Source organism: Amphiura filiformis, chromosome 19 (assembly GCF_039555335.1).
Source record: "Amphiura filiformis chromosome 19, Afil_fr2py, whole genome shotgun sequence".
NCBI classification, from domain to species: domain Eukaryota; kingdom Metazoa; phylum Echinodermata; class Ophiuroidea; order Amphilepidida; family Amphiuridae; genus Amphiura; species Amphiura filiformis.
Genome location: NC_092646.1, coordinates 27,090,199 through 27,112,386, shown reverse-complemented (window position 1 = coordinate 27,112,386; position 22,188 = coordinate 27,090,199). Strand labels below are relative to the sequence as shown.

At 36.7% G+C, this 22,188-nt stretch overlaps 1 protein-coding gene across 1 annotated transcript in view; it reads right to left on the bottom strand.

Annotated features, from left to right (window-relative positions):
- The window catches only part of LOC140141121 (microtubule-associated serine/threonine-protein kinase 2-like), a 173,259-nt gene that overhangs the window by 26,440 nt on the left and 124,631 nt on the right, over positions 1–22,188 (bottom strand). Inside the window, 8 exon segments of the mRNA XM_072162907.1 lie at positions 233–313; positions 7,213–7,304; positions 8,760–8,934; positions 9,866–9,954; positions 10,497–10,564; positions 12,134–12,263; positions 13,709–13,807; positions 18,681–18,857. Of these exon segments, the coding sequence (XP_072019008.1) occupies positions 233–313; positions 7,213–7,304; positions 8,760–8,934; positions 9,866–9,954; positions 10,497–10,564; positions 12,134–12,263; positions 13,709–13,807; positions 18,681–18,857 (911 nt within the window).

The window sequence follows — 22,188 nt, the reverse complement described above, 5'->3', positions numbered from 1 at the left end:
CTAACACACTTTCACAACAGATTTTGATTATAATTCAGCATCTGTGAGGCATTACTTTGTCCCATCCCAAGAGTAAACTCCCCGTCCCAAATGACAGTCGGTCAGATAGGTGTCTAGCTAAGACACTGACCCTCTTCACTTCAACACCCCCAGGGCTACTTACTAAGGCTGAATATGGTAAAAAAAGTGGGCAACATAAAAAGTTGGTTGGTCAAACAGATTATCAACTTACTTGTCTGGTTTAATGTCTCTGTGTACTATGCCATAGCTATGTAAGTATTCAACAGCTAACACTGCCTCCGCAAAATATAACCTGTGGTAAAGATAGAATTAAAACAAACACTTATTGTTAAAACACACAATAAAATACTATACCATACAATTCAAAGCAAAGTGTTCAAAGACAAAATAAAAAACTAGTGCTTCTCCACCTTCTTTCTCACAACAAAATAAAGTAAAGCTAAATTCAAATGCTGGAAGGAAGTGTCACATAAAGAGGGCATCTAATGAGCTGGCCATGCTGTATCCCAACATACAGATTTTTATGCAAAATTGGGCAGATTTGAAAGTGGATTTGCATATCTCAAGACACTCAACAATGTGACATCCACATTCTATGTGTATTGTCAATATAATCACAATGTTTTGCACTTTTCAAATGTTATTGAAACTTTGGTTGTTGTTTTGCACTTTTCAAAGAAACTTTGGTTGTTTTGTTGCTTTTGTAATTGTGTATTGAAAATGCTTTTGAAACTTGCCTGAAACTTGTTAACTGTTTGTGGCATAGGTATTTTAGTCTTACTCAAAGCTTGTATATGACAGCTGCGTACAATTTAGGCTGAAAATTTAATTACTGTAGGTTCAATGTTATTACTGGATCTAACCTTGAATTAAAAACAAATAATCGTTTATAATTGATTTTTACTTTTTACTTTATTAATCATACATCTGCACCAAACCTCTTATAATACATTACACATGCATAAAATCACCTAGAGAATTTCCAATTATAAACTTAAGAATACTCTCAGCTCTAAAAGTCACTACTTCCAATTGAATGATCTCATCTGATCAAATTCTTAATACTTCCAAAGATTTACGACAAAAGTGACTTTATGTCTGGATTAATCATACATCAACACCTACATTCATGGATATACTCCACACATATGAAAACACTAAGTAAAGGATGTCAAGCTATCAAATCAAGACATTCCCCTTTAAAGTTTATCATCACTTCCAAGCTCAATGATCCTGTTAGATTTTAACCTTCAAAATTTCAAATAATTTGTGACAATTGATATCTACTTTTTTCTCCATTAATCATACAATAGGTAACTTGCCTTGACATAAAGGGCTATTCCAGTTGAAATCCATATATCCCCTATGGAAGACATGACCTTAATCTCCCACCCAGGGAGTGTGAATATCAATTGGGATTACCTGAATATGGTTGATTCCATTTGAAAATATACACCTCCTGTGTGGGAGATTAAAGCCATATCTTCCATAAGGGATGTTTTGATTTCGATGGAGATAGCCCAATGTACTAACAAAAAATGATGGAAAAAATCACAGTAGTGAGTGCCAAATTATGAAGTTCCATACTGCATCAAGTAGAATTCTAGCTGAATACTTTAGAAGATTTGGCTATGACTTAAAATATAGACGGAATTAAAAAGACCAGTTTGCGTATGACGTCCTGTCAACCAGACCAAAAATGCTGTAATGCGCAGGTCAGCAACCAATCACGCCGCGCCTTTGCCCTGACGTCAGATGCAAACTAGTCTTTTTAATCCGGTCTTCAATTATACATGCAACTAAGATAGTGATTGCCATTTCTTCCATCTTGGTTTATTCAACCATTTCTGCAACATTCCAACAAAACCAATGCCCAGATTTTTATCAATCCTTTCATTATGGTTGGCTCAACCCCTATCTTAAAAATTTCAAACTGAATATGACTCCACAAAGGTGAAATTTGTTAGGAATTCCAAAAGATTTAACATATTTTACTATGTAACTTTTCAAGGCTGTCAGGTTGCCATGGATTTTCCCCTCTTTGGATGAACATAGTTTGGATCCATATTGGTTCAAGCTGTTGAATTTGGTCACATGTCAAAACCTTCCACATGGGGTTTGTAGATTTCATACCCCCATTGGCACCACTACCTTTCTTACAGTACCCCTGATTGGTTAATTAGATGATATAATCATCTTAGTAACCAATCAAAAGAGAGCTTTTATATTCCTCAGCGATAGCCTATTACTAATCCTCTGTATGTCATAATCAATCAATACTTAATTTTTCTTTGATTCATCATATATCAACTTTTTGGCTCGTAAAATTTTCCACAAATGCATAAAAATCAATCAGAATTCTACAAAAATTATCCCGTCACTGACATGTTAACTCTCTCCATGCGGGTGCCGACTGCAGAAGACAAGTTTGACAATTTTTAATTAAAAAAATTTCAGAATTGTTAATTTTCCTGACCATTTTTGGAACCAGCACGAAATATACATTAAAATGAGTACAAACAAGCCTAGTATTGGTTCTTAAGATAGCTCTTGATATTTTGAGAAAATATGTCAAAACTTGGAACTTTTTATGTTGAAGCCTATGGCTAGCATGCAGAGCATTAAACCATTTTGATACACCTGTGGGGTCAAACTCCCCAATGCACTTCACAGTGTGGGTCAGTGAACTCAGCATATCTTATATTTTACTTGGTGATAAAGCCATGTAATGCCTCCCATGGGGGAACACACTGTCATGCAAGGCACAACAGATATATGTACACATGGGAATTATAGCTGCCTAGCCACACCTTGGAGAAAATTTCAAACTCTTTAGAAATCTGTAATTGGTTTGATTCAAATATTCAGGAGTATAATGTGTATTAGATCTATAGTACTTATGTTGCTGGTTCGAGTATGTGTAGAATTTCATGATTTTGTTAATTGTATAACATAGATAAGGTTAGGTTATAGAAAAGACAGCAAGTTGGCGTATCAATTTGCAAACTAAAACTACAATTTGTAATTTTATTTATGAATAGCTGCCTTATGATGTCAGATAGATATGGTCTAGGAGCATGCATGTAGGCTAGAATCTCACAGTTTGCAAACTGAATGATTATATTTCTAATTAAAATAATGAGCAGCTCTGTCCTATAAGGTTAGATCAATAGTTATGGTCTAGGAGCATGATTGTAGGCTAGAATCTCACAATTTTCAAACTGAACTATATTTCTAATTAAAATAATGGATAGCTGCCCTATGAGTTTAGATAAATAATCATGGTCTAGAAGCATGATTGTTTATGTTTATGATTGTAGGCTAGAATCTCACAATTTGCAAACTGTTCTATATTTATGAACAGCTGCCCTAAGAGGTTAGATATCCAGCCATGGTCCAGGAGCATGCTACTAGATCCAGGAGCATAAATGGCAGCTATTATTTCTTTCCAGAGACTTCCATAATACTCTTCCTTTAGACAAGACTTTGTTTCAGGTTATTCTTTCATACAAATCTGTCACTGCATGAATACAACAAAAGGGTGGAAACCGCAAGATTTAAATCATGGGCACGACTTGGCGGTGATTCATGCCGATTTGGTTTCAGCTAACATTTTACATGTTACTTTATTGTCTTCAATTCTCTTGCTTGTATAGCCTAAGGGCAGTATTATATGAACAGCACATTCACATTCCTTGGCAGGACCTTCATCCGTTGCATTAACCACAGACATATATATAAGACTCAAGTTTATAAAAATCTATTTTATAATTTTTTTTTATAGAATTATCATATTTCATAATGATATGGTTGAGCACTTTGAAACTACTCTGAAAAACACCATTGACAAGTACTGTCCTCTATCAACTAAATTCCGTACTGTTCGGCCGCGGATGCCGTGGTATAATGAAACCATACATGAAGCTAGGCGTGTCCGCAGGCGTCTTGAGAATAAGTGGAACAAGAGTAAGTCCATTGTTGATAAAGAGATTTTTGTAGATCAAAAAGTTCTTGTTAATAATTTGATCACCAAAGCAAAATCTGAATACTTTCATGATAAGTTGTTTTCTGCGTGTAATAAAGATCAGTTCAGTATTCTTAACTCTCTTCTAAATGCAAGTTCCAAAGTGCTCCCCACTTGTGATTCCGTATCTGATCTATCAAACAGGTTTGCCACTTTCTTTGTAAATAAGATCAAGAAGATAAGGCAAAACCTTGACTCTAATGTTGAGGACAGTTTGGATCCTGTAAATGCCAACTTCTGTAGAAGTAGTTTAACAAATGACAATGCTTCCAGATTAAGTACAAGTATTGACTATTATATAAATCACAATGAGGAGATTGATGTCCCCTTGGAAGCTAACAGTTGTGACCTTTTGGAGCTGAGATCAATGAATTGTGACGAAGTGGCTGATCTTATTAAAAAACTGTCAAATAAGTCGTGCCTTCTTGATCAAGTACCAACTTGGCTTCTTAAGGAGAACTCAACTCTCTTCATTCCGGTTCTGACTAATATGATTAATGTGTCTTTTACGGCTGGAGTGTTTCCGACTTCCCTTAAACAGGCGATTATTTCTCCAATAATAAAGAAACCAACATTGGACGCAAATACATTGCAGAACTATCGCCAGTGTCGAACATAAAAGCTGTGGCAAAAATCATGGAAATGGCAGCGGCAACTCGCTTAAATGAACATATCAACAGAAACAATCTTTCTGAAAAGTTTCAATCCGCTTATAAACCAGCTCATTCAACTGAAACCGCTCTCCTCCGGGTAAAAAGTGACATAGCGTCTGCTATTGACAAACAACATGCTGTTCTTCTTGTAATGCTCGACCTTTCGGCGTTTGACACGCTTGACCATGTCATTTTTATCAATAGACTTCGTGAGACCTTTCATATCAAAGGTAACGCCTTGAACTGGTTTGATACATATCTCAGGAATCGCTCAAGCAGAGTTTGCCTATCTGGTACATTTTCTGACAATCATATCATGGAATTTGGAGTGCCACAGGGATCCATATTGGGACCGTTGGGATACAATGCCTACACTCACCCGATTGGAGAACTTCTTCGTGCAAACGGTGTCTGCTTTCACATCTACGCCGATTGACGACACGCAGATTTACATAAGCTTTGATCCGAGAGTAGACGGAGCGTGTCAACTTGCCTTGAAGAAACTACAATCCTGCGTGTCTGAAATCAAGCAGTGGATGACTTTAAACAAATTGCAGCTAAACGAGGCTAAAACCGAGTTCTTTGTTGCTGTTTCTTCAGGGTTTGCTGCCCGACTCAATAACATCACTCTGACTCTTGGTAATGTAACAATAACACCTACTAAGTCTTTGCGGAACCTTGGCATCGTATTCGACCCTCCGCTGAGTATGAAAGTCCAAATTTCTTCCATCATTAAATGTGTTAGCTATCATCTCCGGACTTTGTCACGCATCCGCCGTTACTTAACACAAGATGCTTGTAAACTTGCTGTTCAGTCGCTCATTTTCTCCCGGATTGACTATGGTAATGCTTTGCTCTATGGTGCCAATGAAGGTGACTTATTGCGTTTGCAACGCCTTCAGAACAGGGCCGCCAGATTAATTATGCTTGTTGGCCGAGACCATCCCTGTGCTCCTTTACTACGCCTCCTTCATTGGCTACCAGTTCGCGAACGTATCAAGTTTAAACTACTGGTCTACGTGTTCAAATGCCTCCATTCACAATCTCCATCATATCTTCAAGAACTGATCTCGGTTACAACATCTGCTTATGCCACACGTTCGTCAAAGGACAAAACACTTCTATCTGCACCAAAAACCAAGACACGCACCGGTGATCATTCATTTGAATCATGTGCACCCCGGTTATTGAACACCCTACCTCGTGACATCAGGGAAGCTGGTACACTCCAGCTTTTCAAAGCAAATCTGAAAACATACCTATTCAAGTAGTTTTTATCATGCTCTTATCCAATTGTCTTGACATATATTATGCTTTGTATTGTTTGTATTAGTTTCATGTAGCTGTATATATTCTTTTGTAAAGCGCTCCGTTCTTTGTGGGGCGCTCAATAAATGCCTATTATGTTATGTTATAATAATGAAATTACTTAGCAACAGCTTTATATAATGACCTAATTCTGGACAAACTTGATCTCAAACCTTTGTCCTGTATACTGATGCTAAACTGAAACTGTCTGACTGCACAATAGTAATGACTTCTATAACACTTCCCATTGTTTCTATCATGGGAATCCAATATAAAGTCACAACTTGTCATTGTTCTAGTTTTCAGGTCTTTGTATTTGTGTAAAAAGTTCAATTTTTCAAATTTAAAATCTCTCATCCAACCTTGCTGCCTATAGAATGAGGATTGAGATAAAATAGACTTTGTATCGGGGCATGAAAATAAGGATTACCAATTTTTTATTTCTTGACCCATGGACGAAGAGCAAAATTGTATGCTTGATTTGTTGGGAGTGGCCTTTCTTTTCCATGTCCTTTTTCTTAAATTCTAACTCAGATATAAGCAAAAAGTGAGGAGAAAAAAAACAAAACAATATAAAACATCAGAAAATGGACATAAAAAAGGTTCATAATTTTGCAACCAAGTATTCAAGAAACCTGGGGATTCAACATGAGTAAGTGTAGGTACTGAGCAAGTTAGTAATGGTAGTAACCTGACTTTAGCCTGAGTGGATCAGATTTGGTCACATATGTTACCTGTCTCCTATCTTGGGATCCATCTTTTTACAATAGGATAAATCACACTTTTTATACCTTAATCTGCAAATATATAGCCTAAACCTCTGCACAATGTATCAAACCATCCATCTCCCATCACTGCCTACACAGGGAGGGACCCTTAATGTCTCATGGAAGTGATTCAATGCTTTTTCATCAAACATAAATTGCACATTTTTATATCTTAATCTGTAAATACGCTACCTAAAACGCTGTACAATGTTTAAAATCTGTCATCTCCCCTCTGTGCCTACACAGAGAGGGCCCCTGGATATCTCACTTGTGATACAACAATACCTAGCTAATTCCCATGGGAGTGATTCAATCCTGTTTCATCAAACGATAAATTGCACATTTTTTAACCTAAAACTGTCTAAAATGCAGCAATACGTTTAAAATCTGTCATCTACGCTTAGAGCCTACACAGAGAGAGAACCTCGATGTCTCGTACCTGGCTAATTCGTCTGGGAGGGATCCAATGTTTTTCAACAAGGTCGCCACATCCCCGCCTTCCACATACTCCATGACTAAACACAGGTGTTTCTAGAATGAAAATAGAGAATGAAGAAAATTACATTATATCAAAACTATGTCACACTTTTGGGGTTGTCTAGGTATAAAAAGGAATTTGGTTTTGTCCAATAGTAGTGTTGATACTGCAACTTATATTCAAATTATGAAAAGAAATTTAGATAAGCATCATTCTAAATAGTTTCAGCAGGCTGCTTTGTACTTGAGATACATGAGAAACCTTGACAATAATTAACCTTGGCACACTCAACAAGTAGTACACAATACACAGGCATGAGACTGCACTTTCCTAAAAAAAACTGAAAAAACTGAAAATGCGCGTGAAATTGGGCAAAAAGTACCAAAAACAGGCTGAAATTAAATAAAGTTGCGGAAATTTTGACTATAAAAAAAACTGAATTCAGTTTTTAAACTGAAAATTCTCATGCCTGAATACAAATCGTCTATTGTTTTTCAGTTTGTTTTAGTGTGTTTTAATCTTTTGAGCAGAAATGAAAAAAGTCTTCACAACATTATCACTAAGTTGCTAGTTTATGTCGTTCAAAGCGGTGGTCGACTGCACAAACAATTTTTCAAATTTTGTTTTTAAAAATTCAAAAAGATCAGCAGAGCATTAAGAACCAGCACCAGATCATTACAAGATACACACACAGGACTGGAAAAAATGAGAATCCAATTAACTCATTCCTGAAAAATGAGAATGTTGACATTTGGAAGAAAATGACATTTATAATGAACTTATAGGAAACTAGATTTCACGGTTCTCGGGTTGGGTGGTTCTCGTGACAGGACTATCTCTAATTACCCAACACCCGTTACCCATATAGGCCTACCTGCCCTGACCTTTTAAACTACTATGATAATATAGGTCTGCTGTATGGCTTCTGCACGTGTGCCGTATTGACATATGTGGGGAAAATAGGCCTCCAATGAGATGCACCTGCACGATTAACCACACTGCAATAGCACACTGCCAGCACGTGTTACCGAGCCGCCGCTGCATACGCGTTAGTGAGCCACACGCACGCGATAGGCCAGCGGACAGAGGGACGGACGGACGGACACACCATGATTAGTATTGTGATGCTGCTCTATTTGCAGGAATAAAGTTTTATCTTTTTGTGAAAAAGTGATTTTTTTTCATGATGCAAGCATGTAATGGGTTATTCAAGTTGAAATCCATATACCCCATACAGAAGACACGACCTTAATCATCCTCACAAGGTCTGTGAATTTCAAATGGGTTTACCTAAATGGGTGATTCCATTTGAAATCTGCACCCCCTGTGTGGGAAATTAAAGTCATGTCTTCCATAGGGAATGTATGGATTTCAACTGAAGTAGCCCAATTATAGAGCAGACGACACTGAAGGGTGACTCCATTTGAGATCTACACCCCCTGTGTGGAAGATTAAGGTCTTCCATAGGGGGTGTACAGATTTCAACTGGAACAGTCCAATATACCTACCTTTGTTTCAAAGCTACAGTACATGCCAACAACAAATGGGTTCTCTGCAAAGGTCAGGATGTCTCTCTCTGCAAACACTTGGTCCACTTGGTTACGAAGAACAAGATTCTGTTTCCAGATCTTCTTCATTGCAAATCTTTGTTGTGTAAATTTATGTCGTACAAGATAAACAGCTCTGGAAAAGTTTAAGAATCAAATATTAAAAGGTGATTTTTCCTCGTTTAGATTTCACAACATTTAGAAAAAAGTGTGACATACTTGGCATTTGATCCGAGCCAAACGATATGCTCTTATGAAGACCATAGCAGTGCTCCATAACAGCAGCAGTCCCAAAGAAAAGCCATGAAAACTATGAAAATTATTTTACAGAAACTACACCTTCCATAGCATGATTAGATGGCTACATTTCATGTTCATTTTTGTTCTTTGCTTTACAGGAAAGCAAGTGCAGTAAACCAATACCTTCATCCCCAAATTACAAAGAATTTCAGACTTTCTATTAGATCTCTCAAATATATACTATTGACAGGTAGTTTGCAGTCTTCCAGACCCTGGTTCATGAATCATGCCTCTCTGGCTGTAAGTGCATAACCACCCCCTCACCATTCTAGTGGTATGTAATGTATATACCAGTTCAACATGATCCAGTTTAAGATCGCTTTTCCAGATCATTCTCCTAAGACGCCCTTGTTCCTTGTTACGAATCAGTTCATTAGAACCCCAAATGGGCTATTTCATTTCAAATCCACACTACCTCTGTGAAATATCTTCCACAGGAGGGAATTTCAAATGGAATGAACACATTAGGCAAATCCATTTTATTTTCATACACCTGCTGAGAAAGATTCAACCTTTCAAATTCATACTCCCCTGTGGGAGATATTTCCAAAATCTTCTACAGGGATAGTGTGGATTTTAAAAGATATAGTCCAGTTCACTGCACCAAATCAGTTGATAAGACTCCCATTTCATGCCAATTAGTTCCTTTAGACATCGCTACAGACCCCAAAATACATAACCATTCAAAAATAATACACACCCAATAGACTTAACCATATGCACCATTGCAAATTATTTTAATATCATAACACTACCAAAAGGCTTACCCATATGCACCATTGCTAATTATTTTAATATTATCAAAATCTTCTTCTTTGGGTTCTTTTATACTGCAACGGCCATCTTCTTCTGTTTTCTGTATCAAACAAACAAAAACATGCACGAATGTTAAAGTCAATCATGCATGACTTATATTTTAAAGACTTTGTCAGGTGTTATCTTCTACGGAGAGCAAAAGGATAGCAAGAGTGTATGCTCTCCCAAGTGAGGGTGATTTTTACCAAGTCTTTGTTTTGCCTTGTGCATTGGTCAAACACCTTGTCTAAAGTTCTTCTTAGCCATATAGAAGAGCTTCTTTCGTCACTATATAAATATTGGCAGTGACAACAAATTATTACAACTACCCAAAGATAAGACTTCATAGTTTGTATATTATGCTGAGCCAATAGCAATATGAAGATTTACAAGTCAGACTGACATTGATCTTTATAATTTAGCCACCCATCATCACTTATTGCAACAGAGCCTCTCAGCCTTTCACCATCTTGTGGGTTAAAGCTGGTAAATCAATACGGTTGCATTTCACTTTATTGTACATGGGTGCAAATCTGTGTACTCGTCTATAGGTTATCACATGAAAAAAATAAGCAAAGAAACGGTAATCTTGCAATTACTTACTTCTTCATCCGATTCTATTTTTAAGTCTGGAGCAATGTCATCTGCAAACATCACATCAGATCCTACATCTGAAGATAAAAAACATAACAGTAAAATATAAGTATATATCTGGCAAGATATGTGGTCATTATTCTACCAGCAATGGTGATCTTTACACATGGTAAAATCGCTCTCTTTTATGCTTTTTGTTTCAGTAAACATATGGATAATCGCTATTAAATAGGTCGAGTTGCAGGCAGGTATGATAAATGCATAAGGTACACTATTTACCCTCCATGTCCAACAAACCCATATGGGAGGTTCACCATAGCATTACACACAGGGCAATATTAAGTTGGTACTCTTTGGGTCTAAAGTCTTTGCAAGATAGAGAAATGGGCAGAAAAGCAAGAACATCTTCACATCTAAAGTGAGATGTGCAGAATAGATAAGACAAGACTGGAATTCAATTCGCTGCATATATTCATTGAAGGCAGAATTCAACAACTAAAGGTAAGGACGGCAAATCAGATCTGATCTGTTTTGTTAAATAATTATGCACAACTTGTATGCTAATACCAATGTGTCGCATGATCCAGTGATATGAGTGTAATGTCGAAAATATTCAATTGCATGTTTTTACTTCGATTACTAGCCCTTCAATAAAGCTATGTTTTGATACAAACTCCATGAAATTGAACTTCTGGTCACCAAGATATAGGTAATAGATGAGTTGCTGAAAACGGTAAGATATAAAAGAATATGAGCACCTTTTGCCAATCAGTTTAAATCAATATTAATTAGTGATATTAGATTTATTCCTCTTGATCACGTCACATTAATGACTGGTAACAAAACAATGGGTAACCAATAGATCAAGCCAGTAGCGGTGCCAGGAATTTTTTTCTTTCTAGGGGAGGGGGCAATGTGAATTTCAGTGGTGGAAAATCAACAAATCATTGTGCAAAATTGCTGCAAAAATGAAAACTTTTGTGATTTTATTGAGGGAACTATTGCTATATGCAATAGCTGCCAGGTGTCATATGTGTACAATATAGAATGCTTAAATGGTCAAATTGTCTATAGGGCAGCAATTGCAGATAGGCTTTTTCTTGCACCAAACCCTCAAGATGTGGCAGAGATACAAAGGGAGTTCAAAGGGAGTTCAAGATGAATTGGCAACTAGACAATATATGACCCAATGGGCTATTCCAGTTGTAATCCATACGCCCCCTATGGAAGACATCACCTTACACTTCCACACAGGGAGTGTGAATTTCAAATGGGGTTACCTGAATGGTTGACTCCCATTTGAAATCTACACCCCCTGTCTGGGAGATTAAGATCATGCCTTCCATAGGGGTGTATGGATTTCAACTGAATAGCCCAATAGCTCCAGCTGACATGACCTAGGGCAAAATGATGTGATTTCAGATATGGACAATAACATATGGTATTTAATGGATTTAGTGATTTGTTTTGTAAAGGATTTTTTGCTTTACTTTTTTACTTGTCAGAAATGCATTTGCAAATTTGGGGTTGTGGAAAATCAGGATTTTATTAAATGTTGAATTTACTTGAAAACACAAGCCTGTAAAAACTTGAGGAAAAAACCTTACTATATTGGCAAATTGTCTATGTCAACACAAATTGCATACCTAATGGGTCTTTGGTTAGGCCTAGCTGGCTTATAATGTACTTGGGTAATTCTGTGGTCATTCCTGCTCCAATCTTGACTCGATCTTCAGCCATCTCCAACATCTGGTAAAACTCTTCTGGGTCAAACTCCTGTAAAATGTCATAAAAGAAAAAAATCTTTGTAATATTTTAATAACCTAGAGTTAAATCCGAAATTTCACACGATCATGTCATTTAACAAAATAATGTTATGTACAATGAATAGTGGAAGCCATCAATATAGATATGGGTTCTGAACTTTTAAATCTATTAATTCATACTAATGGGTTTTACACAGGGGTAATAATAATAATAATAATAAACGGAATTTATATAGCGCCTTAGCATAAGTATGAACAAAGCGCTTTACAATGATCTTAAAAGTACAACTTACACTACATCTTAGGCTACACTTAATGTACAACTTAATTAAAAATAAAAAACTTAGTTTGGAAACAAATAGGTTTTCAGGTTAGATTTAAAAGTGGCCAGACTATGTGAAGTACAAAGTTTTAAAGGTAATTTGTTCCAGAGAGCTGGCACAGAATTGCAGAAGGCATTATTCCCATATGTTGTGTGAGTTCTTTTACATTCAAGCAGACTGCCATCAGCATGTGATCGTAGGAACATACCATCAGAAAATGTGTGAGATTTTAGGAGATTTTGTATGTACAGTGGTGTTGTTTCATGTCTACTTTTATGTTTAATGTGAGTAGTTTGTAGGTAATACGCTCATTTACTGGAAGCCAGTGAAGCTCTTTCAGCAGAGGAGTGGTGTGTTCCATACGGTTTGCCTTGAAAACAAGTCTGGCAGCTCTGTTTTGTATCTTTTGTAGTTTTTGTGTGTTTTTACAGTTGTTCCATATAATAAAGAGTTACAATAATCAATTCGAGAAATAACAAGTGAGCGGACAGCATGGTTGCAAGTATCGTTATCAATATAACAGCTTAATGCGCCCTATATTACTGAAGATGATAATTTAAAGAGCGAGAGACAGCAGATATTTGAGATGACATAGACATGGTTGAATCAAAAAGAACTCCAAGGTTGCGTACAGAATCAGATGGTTTGATAATTTCCTTTCATTTTCAGAGCACAAAAATCAATTTGATTTCTTTTAAAAGAACGTTGGTAAGAATCATTGGAGTCTCTTAAACACTGCATACCGTAAAAACTCGATAGTTAGCATATGTGCTTACTATCAAGCATTTTTGAAAACATAAAATTGTACTAAAGTCCTGTGCTTTTACCAACTGAGCTAATGGGGTTGAGACACACATTTGCAGGTTTACTTGTTGGTATATAACTATGTGTATCAATGATTTGCTCAAAACCCTTAAATCGTTTGTGGATAGGCTCTTCATGTTTGCATGTTTCAAAAGCGCTCGATAGTAAGCACAAATGCTAACTATTGAGTTTTTACGGTATATACCTCAACAGTTTATGAGAATCAACTAATCACCCAGGTGTGTGTATGAATCTTTTAGAGAACTGACTTGCAATTTTTTGTTGTTGAAATCGTAACTATGTTATGAATATGGTTCCTGTTGCTTACCAAGCACTCCAGGAGTCTGGCAGGTCTGGCAAGAACCATGAGTAATTCCCTCACAACTTTGGAAAATGCAATAGCCGATGACTGTGATCTCTTCTCCGCCTACAAAAATGAGAGAGAAAAAAATATATAAAATTACAGTTTGGTTTGATGTTGTTACATTTACCAACTCTATTTGAAACTCATCCTCCCTCTGTGGGAGATTCAGGTTGAATCTTTCTCACAGGGTGTATTCAAATGGAGCTGTCTAATGTGTTCATTCCATTTGAAATTCATACTTTCCCTGTGGAAAATATTTTCAAAATCTTCCACATGGTCAATGTGTATTTTAAACGGAATGGTGCCCTTTCTACTTGTTTTGCAACTGATCTTAAACTGGATAATTATGTCCTTTTATTGATATAAAGCATTTATTTTTCTTTTTCTTACTACACAACTGATGGAATTGAAAGAAAACAAATACAATTGCATTAGATCTATTGAATTGCTCAGGGAAAAAATATGAAATTAAAACAATAATAACAAAAGCACACATTTGATGTAAAAAGCACAAAATACATTTTCAACTGCGACCTGTCCACATTTTACTAGCATATGACTACAAAACGACAACAAAAAATCTTTAGTTAATCCCTCCTTACTAGTCAACACTTTAAAATTAGTAATAATATGTATGCAATGGTTCATAGTTTGGTGGGGTAGACGATGCTTGCATCCATGCATGGCCTCTTCACAGTTTATCCATTCACTCATACTTCCCTTTAGCTTCAAGCTAATTTCCCGTCCTACAGCAAAACCTTCAAGGGACTATTTAACTAACTATTACATCTACTCTTGAAATATTCATATATGCTCATTTTCAGATGCACTTCTGAACAAAATTAAGTTTAGTGATAAAAATGGACTCTGTGATATAGCAAAACTGATAAAGCGAAATTGATACTAAGCAGCTAGAAGAAAACTTTCATAAGTCAGAGGGGTACAGTAGTACTCCCAATCAGTGTTTACTCAGAGGCCGTATGTCTCAATTTTGGCCCAGTGAAAACTATTTTTGGTGCAAACAAATTTGCAATACTGTATTACAATTAATCAATTTGGGGAATTACTGAGACAAAATTGGGCCAATTTGGGAAGAAAATGTTTCATTTGGCGCACCCAATTTCCAGAGAGAGTAAACACTGCTCCCAGTCCCAATGAGGACACGTTTTCTCTGATTCTTTTCCTCTATTCTTATCAAATGTATGAAATTTCCAGCATTGAGTTACTCCAGTTGCAATTTATACACCCTCTATTAAGACATGACCTTCATCTTCCATTATTATGCTTTGAGAATCTTCCATCCTATACTTTACACACATTTTTAAAAACCAATTATTCTGGATATTGGCGACCAATTTCACCTGAACACGGAGGTCTCTGCATCAGCTTGCAGTTCACGATCACCATACATGTAGAATATAGATATCGCAACACCGTTCAGGGACCCCACTTTTAGGCGGTTACAGAATGTAATCGAGAAAATTTTGACCAATAATCACATTTTTGACCAAAAATCACAATTTTGACCAAAAATCACATTTTGACCAAAAATCACATTTTTGACCAAAATCACTTTTTTGACCAATAATCACATTTTTGACCAAAAAACAGATTTTTGACCAAAATCAAATTTTGACCAAAATCAAATTTTGACCAAAAATCACATTTTGCCCAAAAATCATTTTTTGACCAAAAAAAGATTCTCAAGGCATAATAATGATAAAATTGAATGGATCCTTTCAACGATACACAAGATATTGGTCTCGCTGTGAGTTTAAAAGATATCGTGTCGGCTATCGCCTCGCACGATATCTTTTAAAACTCACAGCTCGACCAATATCTTTGTGTATCATGCTCAATCCATCCAATTTTATATCAAACATGGATTGTAAAATTAAAATGTGGATACCTAAATGGACGACTCCATTTGAAATCTATACCCCCTCCCCTGTGTAGTAGATGAATTGCCTAGTTTGTGTTACTTGTTTATAAGGAAGAAACAAGGAAATTAATTATTTGTACTAAATTGGCATAAGACCAATGGCCAAAGTAGACTTGCCACAATGTGAGTTGGGAAAATTAACCCAAAGAGTTCTAATAATTCTTTTTTCTTCCTTTTTTTAGATTTTAATGTATTTCTTTCAAACACTTTCAAAAATCTTTCGAAACCAAAAAGAAGCATTTTATGTTCTTCATTAATTTGAAGACCAATACTCAACGGTATCAGAATGGTTAAGAACCTGCTGATGCTTACCTAAAACAAGTTAGATTACTCAAGTATTGTACCAAAAAAATTCTATAAATGTTACAGCAGGCATAGCACTTTTAAAGTAGGTTATCCATATCCAGTCCATGTAATAGAGTGTTTTTTGACGTCATCATCGTTTATAAGACAAACCCAGACATATTGGATGTCTGATGAGTGTATTGACAGACCCACTGGCCACTTAGAGGGTCAACTTACATGTAGCCAACAAGTAAACTAGGCGGTCTCCGACTAGATTTGTGTTTATCTTTACTTCTGCTGGCTTATTGGGCTATTCCAGTTTGAATACATACACCCCCCTATGGAAGACATGACCTTAATCTCCCACACAGGGGGTGTAGATTTCAAATGGAATCACCCATTCAGGTAACCCTGTTTGATATTCACACTCCCTGTGTGACACACTCCCTGTGTGGAAGATTAAGGTCATATCTTCAATAGGGGGTATGGATTTCAACTGGAATAGCCCATTTTGTGTGTTTCATTGTTTGTATTGTCTGAAACAGTATGTCCCAATTTCAATGGATTGCCAAGTTCTATAAAACTAGAGCTGTTGTCTACAGTTGGCTAGCTGTCACAACAGTCCGCCTACATTTGACTAACTTCCTCACACTCTGCGCTTTATTTGCATCACAAACTGCTCTGCTTAGCTTTTGAAAACAAACAATGTTAAGGTTGTTGTGGGGTAGTCAGTTCTGCGAATTTGCCTAATATGGACCCATAAATTCCGATTTATATCTTTATCAATATAGTACAGTAGAGGAAGAATGCAATGGTCATGTGCCATATGAGTTTTAAACAATTTTAAAGTTGATCTAACTGTTGAATTCAGCTTATAAACAGAAGCTTAAATTGGAGGTTTTGAAACACCACTCGTCCAGCCCATATTATTTTGTGCAAGGTCCTACGCTCATTCATGACGTTGTGCCTGTTTACGCGAGGGTTAATGCTTAAAAGGGACCTTGCAAAAGTATTTTAATTTAATTTTCTTACATTAGGCCCTTAAATTTTGCACTAACATGTTACAAGCCTTTGGTCATTGAGAAGTAGAGCAAAACATCATTGGGCAGGAAAAACCTCCTATGTGTCATTGGACCGTGAACATGTTTAAAGCAAAACCTCCTAGATGTAACCTCTTGGCAGTTTTGTTTTAAACATAGTCAAGGGCCATAGGAGGTTTCTCCTGCCCAAATATGAAAAATAGGAAGCCTATTGATTTTGGAACATGTTTCTGTGAAAAGTTCTTCAACACCTTAATGCTCTGCACGCTGGCAACAGGCTTCAAAATGTAAAGTCTCAACTTTTGAGATATTTTCTCAAAATATCAAGAGCTATTACAAGAACCACTGAACCAATACAGGGCTTGTTTGTACTCATTTTAATGCATTTTTCATTCTGAATCCAAATATGGACATGGAAATGAATAATTCTGAAATTTTTGGATTACAAAAAAAATTGAAACTTGTCGTTTGCAGTTGACACCCGCATGGAGAGAGTTATCATCTTCATGACAAATAGACCAAAGTGCCAAAAGGTTAGTTAAACACATCAGCTAGCATGGTCATGGCTGGTTAACTCTACAAAGTGCTCTTGAAAGACAGACCTCATTCAACACTGAAATCCACCACAACATCATCATACCCGAGTACTCAGTTCCATAACCCATACAATCAACTATGACTTACACACTTGACCCACTTGGTGCTGGGTATTACAAGCACCCACGATTCACATAGCGTATACTTTGATGTACATCGTCGACTGAACTCGGTACTTGAGATTCATGATTGCATAATTCTATAGCCTCGGTACGACAGATGCGACGAAAGACTTTCCTCGCTTGTTATTTCCCCCAGGTTTAAGACGTCAATCCAATTTATCAAAAAATATATCCACTAGTGGGGATGACGCTGTTTCTTTTTTTTTTTCAAGTGTTGTGTATCATTCATGCATAGCATTGGGGACTTGGAACTGTTATTGTCCAAAGCTGTAACATACATGTTCCAATTTTACATAGAAACCTATGTGCTGATACACCAACACACAATGCTGCTAGATTTACACTACAAATGGCATAAGACTCATGCAAATGTTGTTGAAATTCTTCTAAATATGATTTTTGTGAGTAGCATCTAACCGTTCTACATTGTTTTTTGCATTTGGGGAGTTTGTAAATATATGTGGTGTGATCAAGCAAAATCAGTCTGAAGTCAATTGTCAGTTTCTTATAGGAGTGTAAGAAGTATTTGCAAAGCTACATTTTGAAGAAAACCCAATTGAAATTGGACAACTAGTTCAAAAGATATGAGCATTTAAAGAGTTTCCAAAACAATAGGAAACAAACAGAAGTATTTCAATTGTTTGACTATATCTCAAAATCAATATTTCCCGACTTCCGACTGATTTTTGCTTGATCACATCACATATTACTTGTAGCTTCCATTTGTTGCACCATATTTTTTTAAATTTCCATATTGGGCAATTCCAGTTGAAACCAATATACCTTATGGAAGACATGATCTTAATCTCCCACACAGGGAGTGTGAGTTTCTGGGTAACTCCATTTGAAATTTACACTCCCTGTGTGGAAGATTAAGGCCATGTCTACCATAGGGGGTGTATGTATTTCAAGTGCAATAGGTCATTGCCCTGTCGTAACATCCTACTTACATCTTCAGCTAGCATCCTTAGTTTATCGGAGAGCTGGGTGAAGTAGTTATGTGATATCTGTTCGTCCTGAGACTTCTCCAGACAGTCACGGGCTAACTCTATGGCTTGGTGCATCAGAAAGGCAAATATGGCATCGTGGGCTTCCGAACTGTCTGATGTGTGCTTGGTGATGAATTCCTGTCAGGTGGGAAGACAAAAAAATATTACTGGTTAATTTTCAAGACTTATATAGGCCTATTCAGTGATCCATACAAAGGGGTAAAAAAATAAAATTCTTTATAAATTGAAGTGCTTTCTTTAAAATATCTTGAGACACGTTATTCCGTCTATGGACAACAGATGATGATGATGATGATGATGAAGATCTTGCAAGGTCAATTTATATTGGTCAGTCAACAATACTACATTGACAAAAGACCAATAGCATTTGCTGGGATTTTGGTAAAAGTTTGTCTGAGGGTGAGGGTGTATCAAAACATATCTCGCAACCAGACTGTAGGAAGTCTTGCTGAGTAATATGTAGGTCTGGAATTTTAAATCCAAGATTTCTTAGAAAACCGTCCTCAGCAAGTCAGCAAGACAAGTTAACTGATATTGTGCTACACGATCAATGTCAAATTGTATAAATATTTTCTTTACACATTGCAAGTGTAAGTATTGATATACAATGTAGAGAAGTGCTTTTGTATTGAACAAAATAATAATAATATTAAATTATTAATAATAAAGGACACTTAATAGTGCGCTAGTATCCACCTTGAGGTGCTCATGGCATTTCACCAAAAACAAGGGAAAAAGAGGCAATTAAGTAAAGTTAAACTGAATACCTATGAAGTACCTCTATAGTACCCAATGAAAAGCATTGTCAAGGTGTGGTGGTACTTTCAGTTCATAGAATCAATATCGAAATATATGTGAAATGGAACTAAACCCCATTTATTGAATGAAAACAGTTTACACATAGGGATCTACAGGGGCGTATCAAGAACCTTAGACTCTGGGATGCGCATCGGCAAGAATAGCCCTTAAATGTCCCCACATAAGTTGATTTTGCATGTTCTAGGCATATTCCCAGCCCTGGATATGCCCCCTGACCTACTACATGGAGGTAATATGGCTGTACCTAAGAATGAGACATGTAGGCCGCCCCTTGCCTACTGTAGGTTTGTTGGTTCTCATTTTAATGCATTTTTCATGCTGCGGATTCCAAATATTGTTGATGTTTATGAAAATGTGTAATTCAGAAATTTGTGAATCTAAAAAAAAAAATTGAAACTTGTTGTCTGCAGTTGACACCCACGTGGGAATGTTAAGCTTATATCAATAGGCTGCCATTTTTCTTGTCATAAACGACCAATTGATAAAGCCCAGCTTATTAATTAGGCCCTAAACACCTCATCCTTGTTAATTAACAGCTTAGGTGGCAACATATAACAAGGCCTAATCATGGATGGTGTGGGCACATAAGTTAATCCCTATTACATGACTAACCACTGTAATGTTGCCATATCAAGATCGTGAAGCTTCACAGACGTTTGGCTTTTATCAACCGTGATGACTCCTAGGTGAGGCGAGACATGAAGAAAAATGTTCTAGCTAATTTCTATCAAATGTAATTCCCCGTGCAATTGACACATTACTACTGTGTTACGTCAAGAGTTAGGGTCATGTTGTCAACTGAACATGATTGTATAACATGCATCATTTCAACGCAAATGTCTTTTGGATGTCCTATAAAACTGACAATAAAATTGCAACCATTCCCGACTTTACAAGTCATAATTTCACTTTTTTAAGAAACTGTTTTGGCAAATGCTCCTCAAACCATACATATTGACCTTTTTCTATATATCGACTGCTCCGTGCCAGAAGTGATTAAGTGCAATAGCTGCCATGTGTTGTTGCCAGTGTAGATGAGTACAAAATACTGTGTGTAACTTGCCAAATGTTCACAGGGCACCAATTGAACTACCCACTTCTGGCACTGAGCAGTCAATATCCCATCATGCCTCCTATGCGAGAAATCTGACATTCGGACGCAGACATGAAAATATCGCTTTGGAGAAGTGCATTGTAACCATAAGGCCACATAAAGTATACGCCTAATGGGTCGCTTTATTGTACAAAAAATCCCTAAACAAGGGTCCGGATTTAAAAAAAAAAAAAAATAGGGGAAAATCAACAGCACTTTCAGCTACCTGAACTAATTTATTAATTTCCCAAATTCGATGTGTTCAAAATGAAGTACGTTGGCACAGAGTAAAACCAGATCACTACGTGACATTATCAACTTAATTAACTTCATTAGTTGTACATTTGCAAGAAACAGGTCAGCATGTGTTTAATAATCAACAAATTACTAAGTGTAAAGTTTCCAATATCCACTGACATGTGACCTATATTTGGGATGAACATGAATATAGTCTTTGTTACAGACCATGTAGGCCTACCCTTATACATAGGGAGAGGATCTACTGGGTCGTAGGTACCACACACTCACATAACACTGCTTGATATCGGCAACTTGCACCTCGGTCGCATACAAGCGACAGGCCCCCCCCTTGTGGCACCACCGCTTCCCCATCGGTCATGGATCGCCAGGATCTTTGTCATAGGCTAGTACAACGGTCATAAATTCACCCTACTTCTGTAACTCATAAACAGACAGTATTTTACTCATAATTCAGTAGGGTATACTGCAAAAACATTGGGGATATTTTGATATGAACTTATAATTGTGTTGGAAACATAATTCATTTACTTCTTGACAGGGATTTCAACTATTAATGTCAAATTTAGGGCTCTTTTGTTTCAATGTGTCTAGCTTGGAGTTTGTATTTAATTCAAGATTGACTGAGTGCTATTGCTATGGATTTCATATTGGTTACAAATAAGATTGATTGACTGCCTGATTGACAAGCGGGTTGATTGATTAGTGGATTATCTGATTCATTTGTTGCTTGCTTGCTTGATTTATTGATCAATCAACTGATTGGTTGATTAGCAATGTGATGTATGAGTGCTATATTTAATGCTTTTTACTGTAATGACTAATAAGATTGACCTACTGACTATTGGACCAACATTAAATCATGATTTGTCAAATTCTTTCAGATTATTATTACTATTATTATTATTAGTTCCATTTCAAATCACGGATATAATTCCAATCATGGTTGGGATTAGCAGATAGGCGAGGTCTGCTTGTTCTCTGTTATTATTATTATTATTATTAGCTCCATTTCAAATCACGGATATAATGGTTGGAATTAGCAGATAGACTCTCTGTTGACAAGGGGCAGTCTTCAATGAACGGCTCTTTTCAGAGCCACCAACATTTTTTACATTAGCAGATAGGCAAGGTCTGCTTGTTCTTTGTTGACAAGGGGCAGTCTTCATTGAACGGCTCTTTTCAGAGCCACCAAACCTTTTACATTAGCAGATAGGCGAGTTCTGCTTGTTCTCTGTTGGCAAGGGGTCTTCAGCGAAAAGCTCTTTTCAGAGTCAC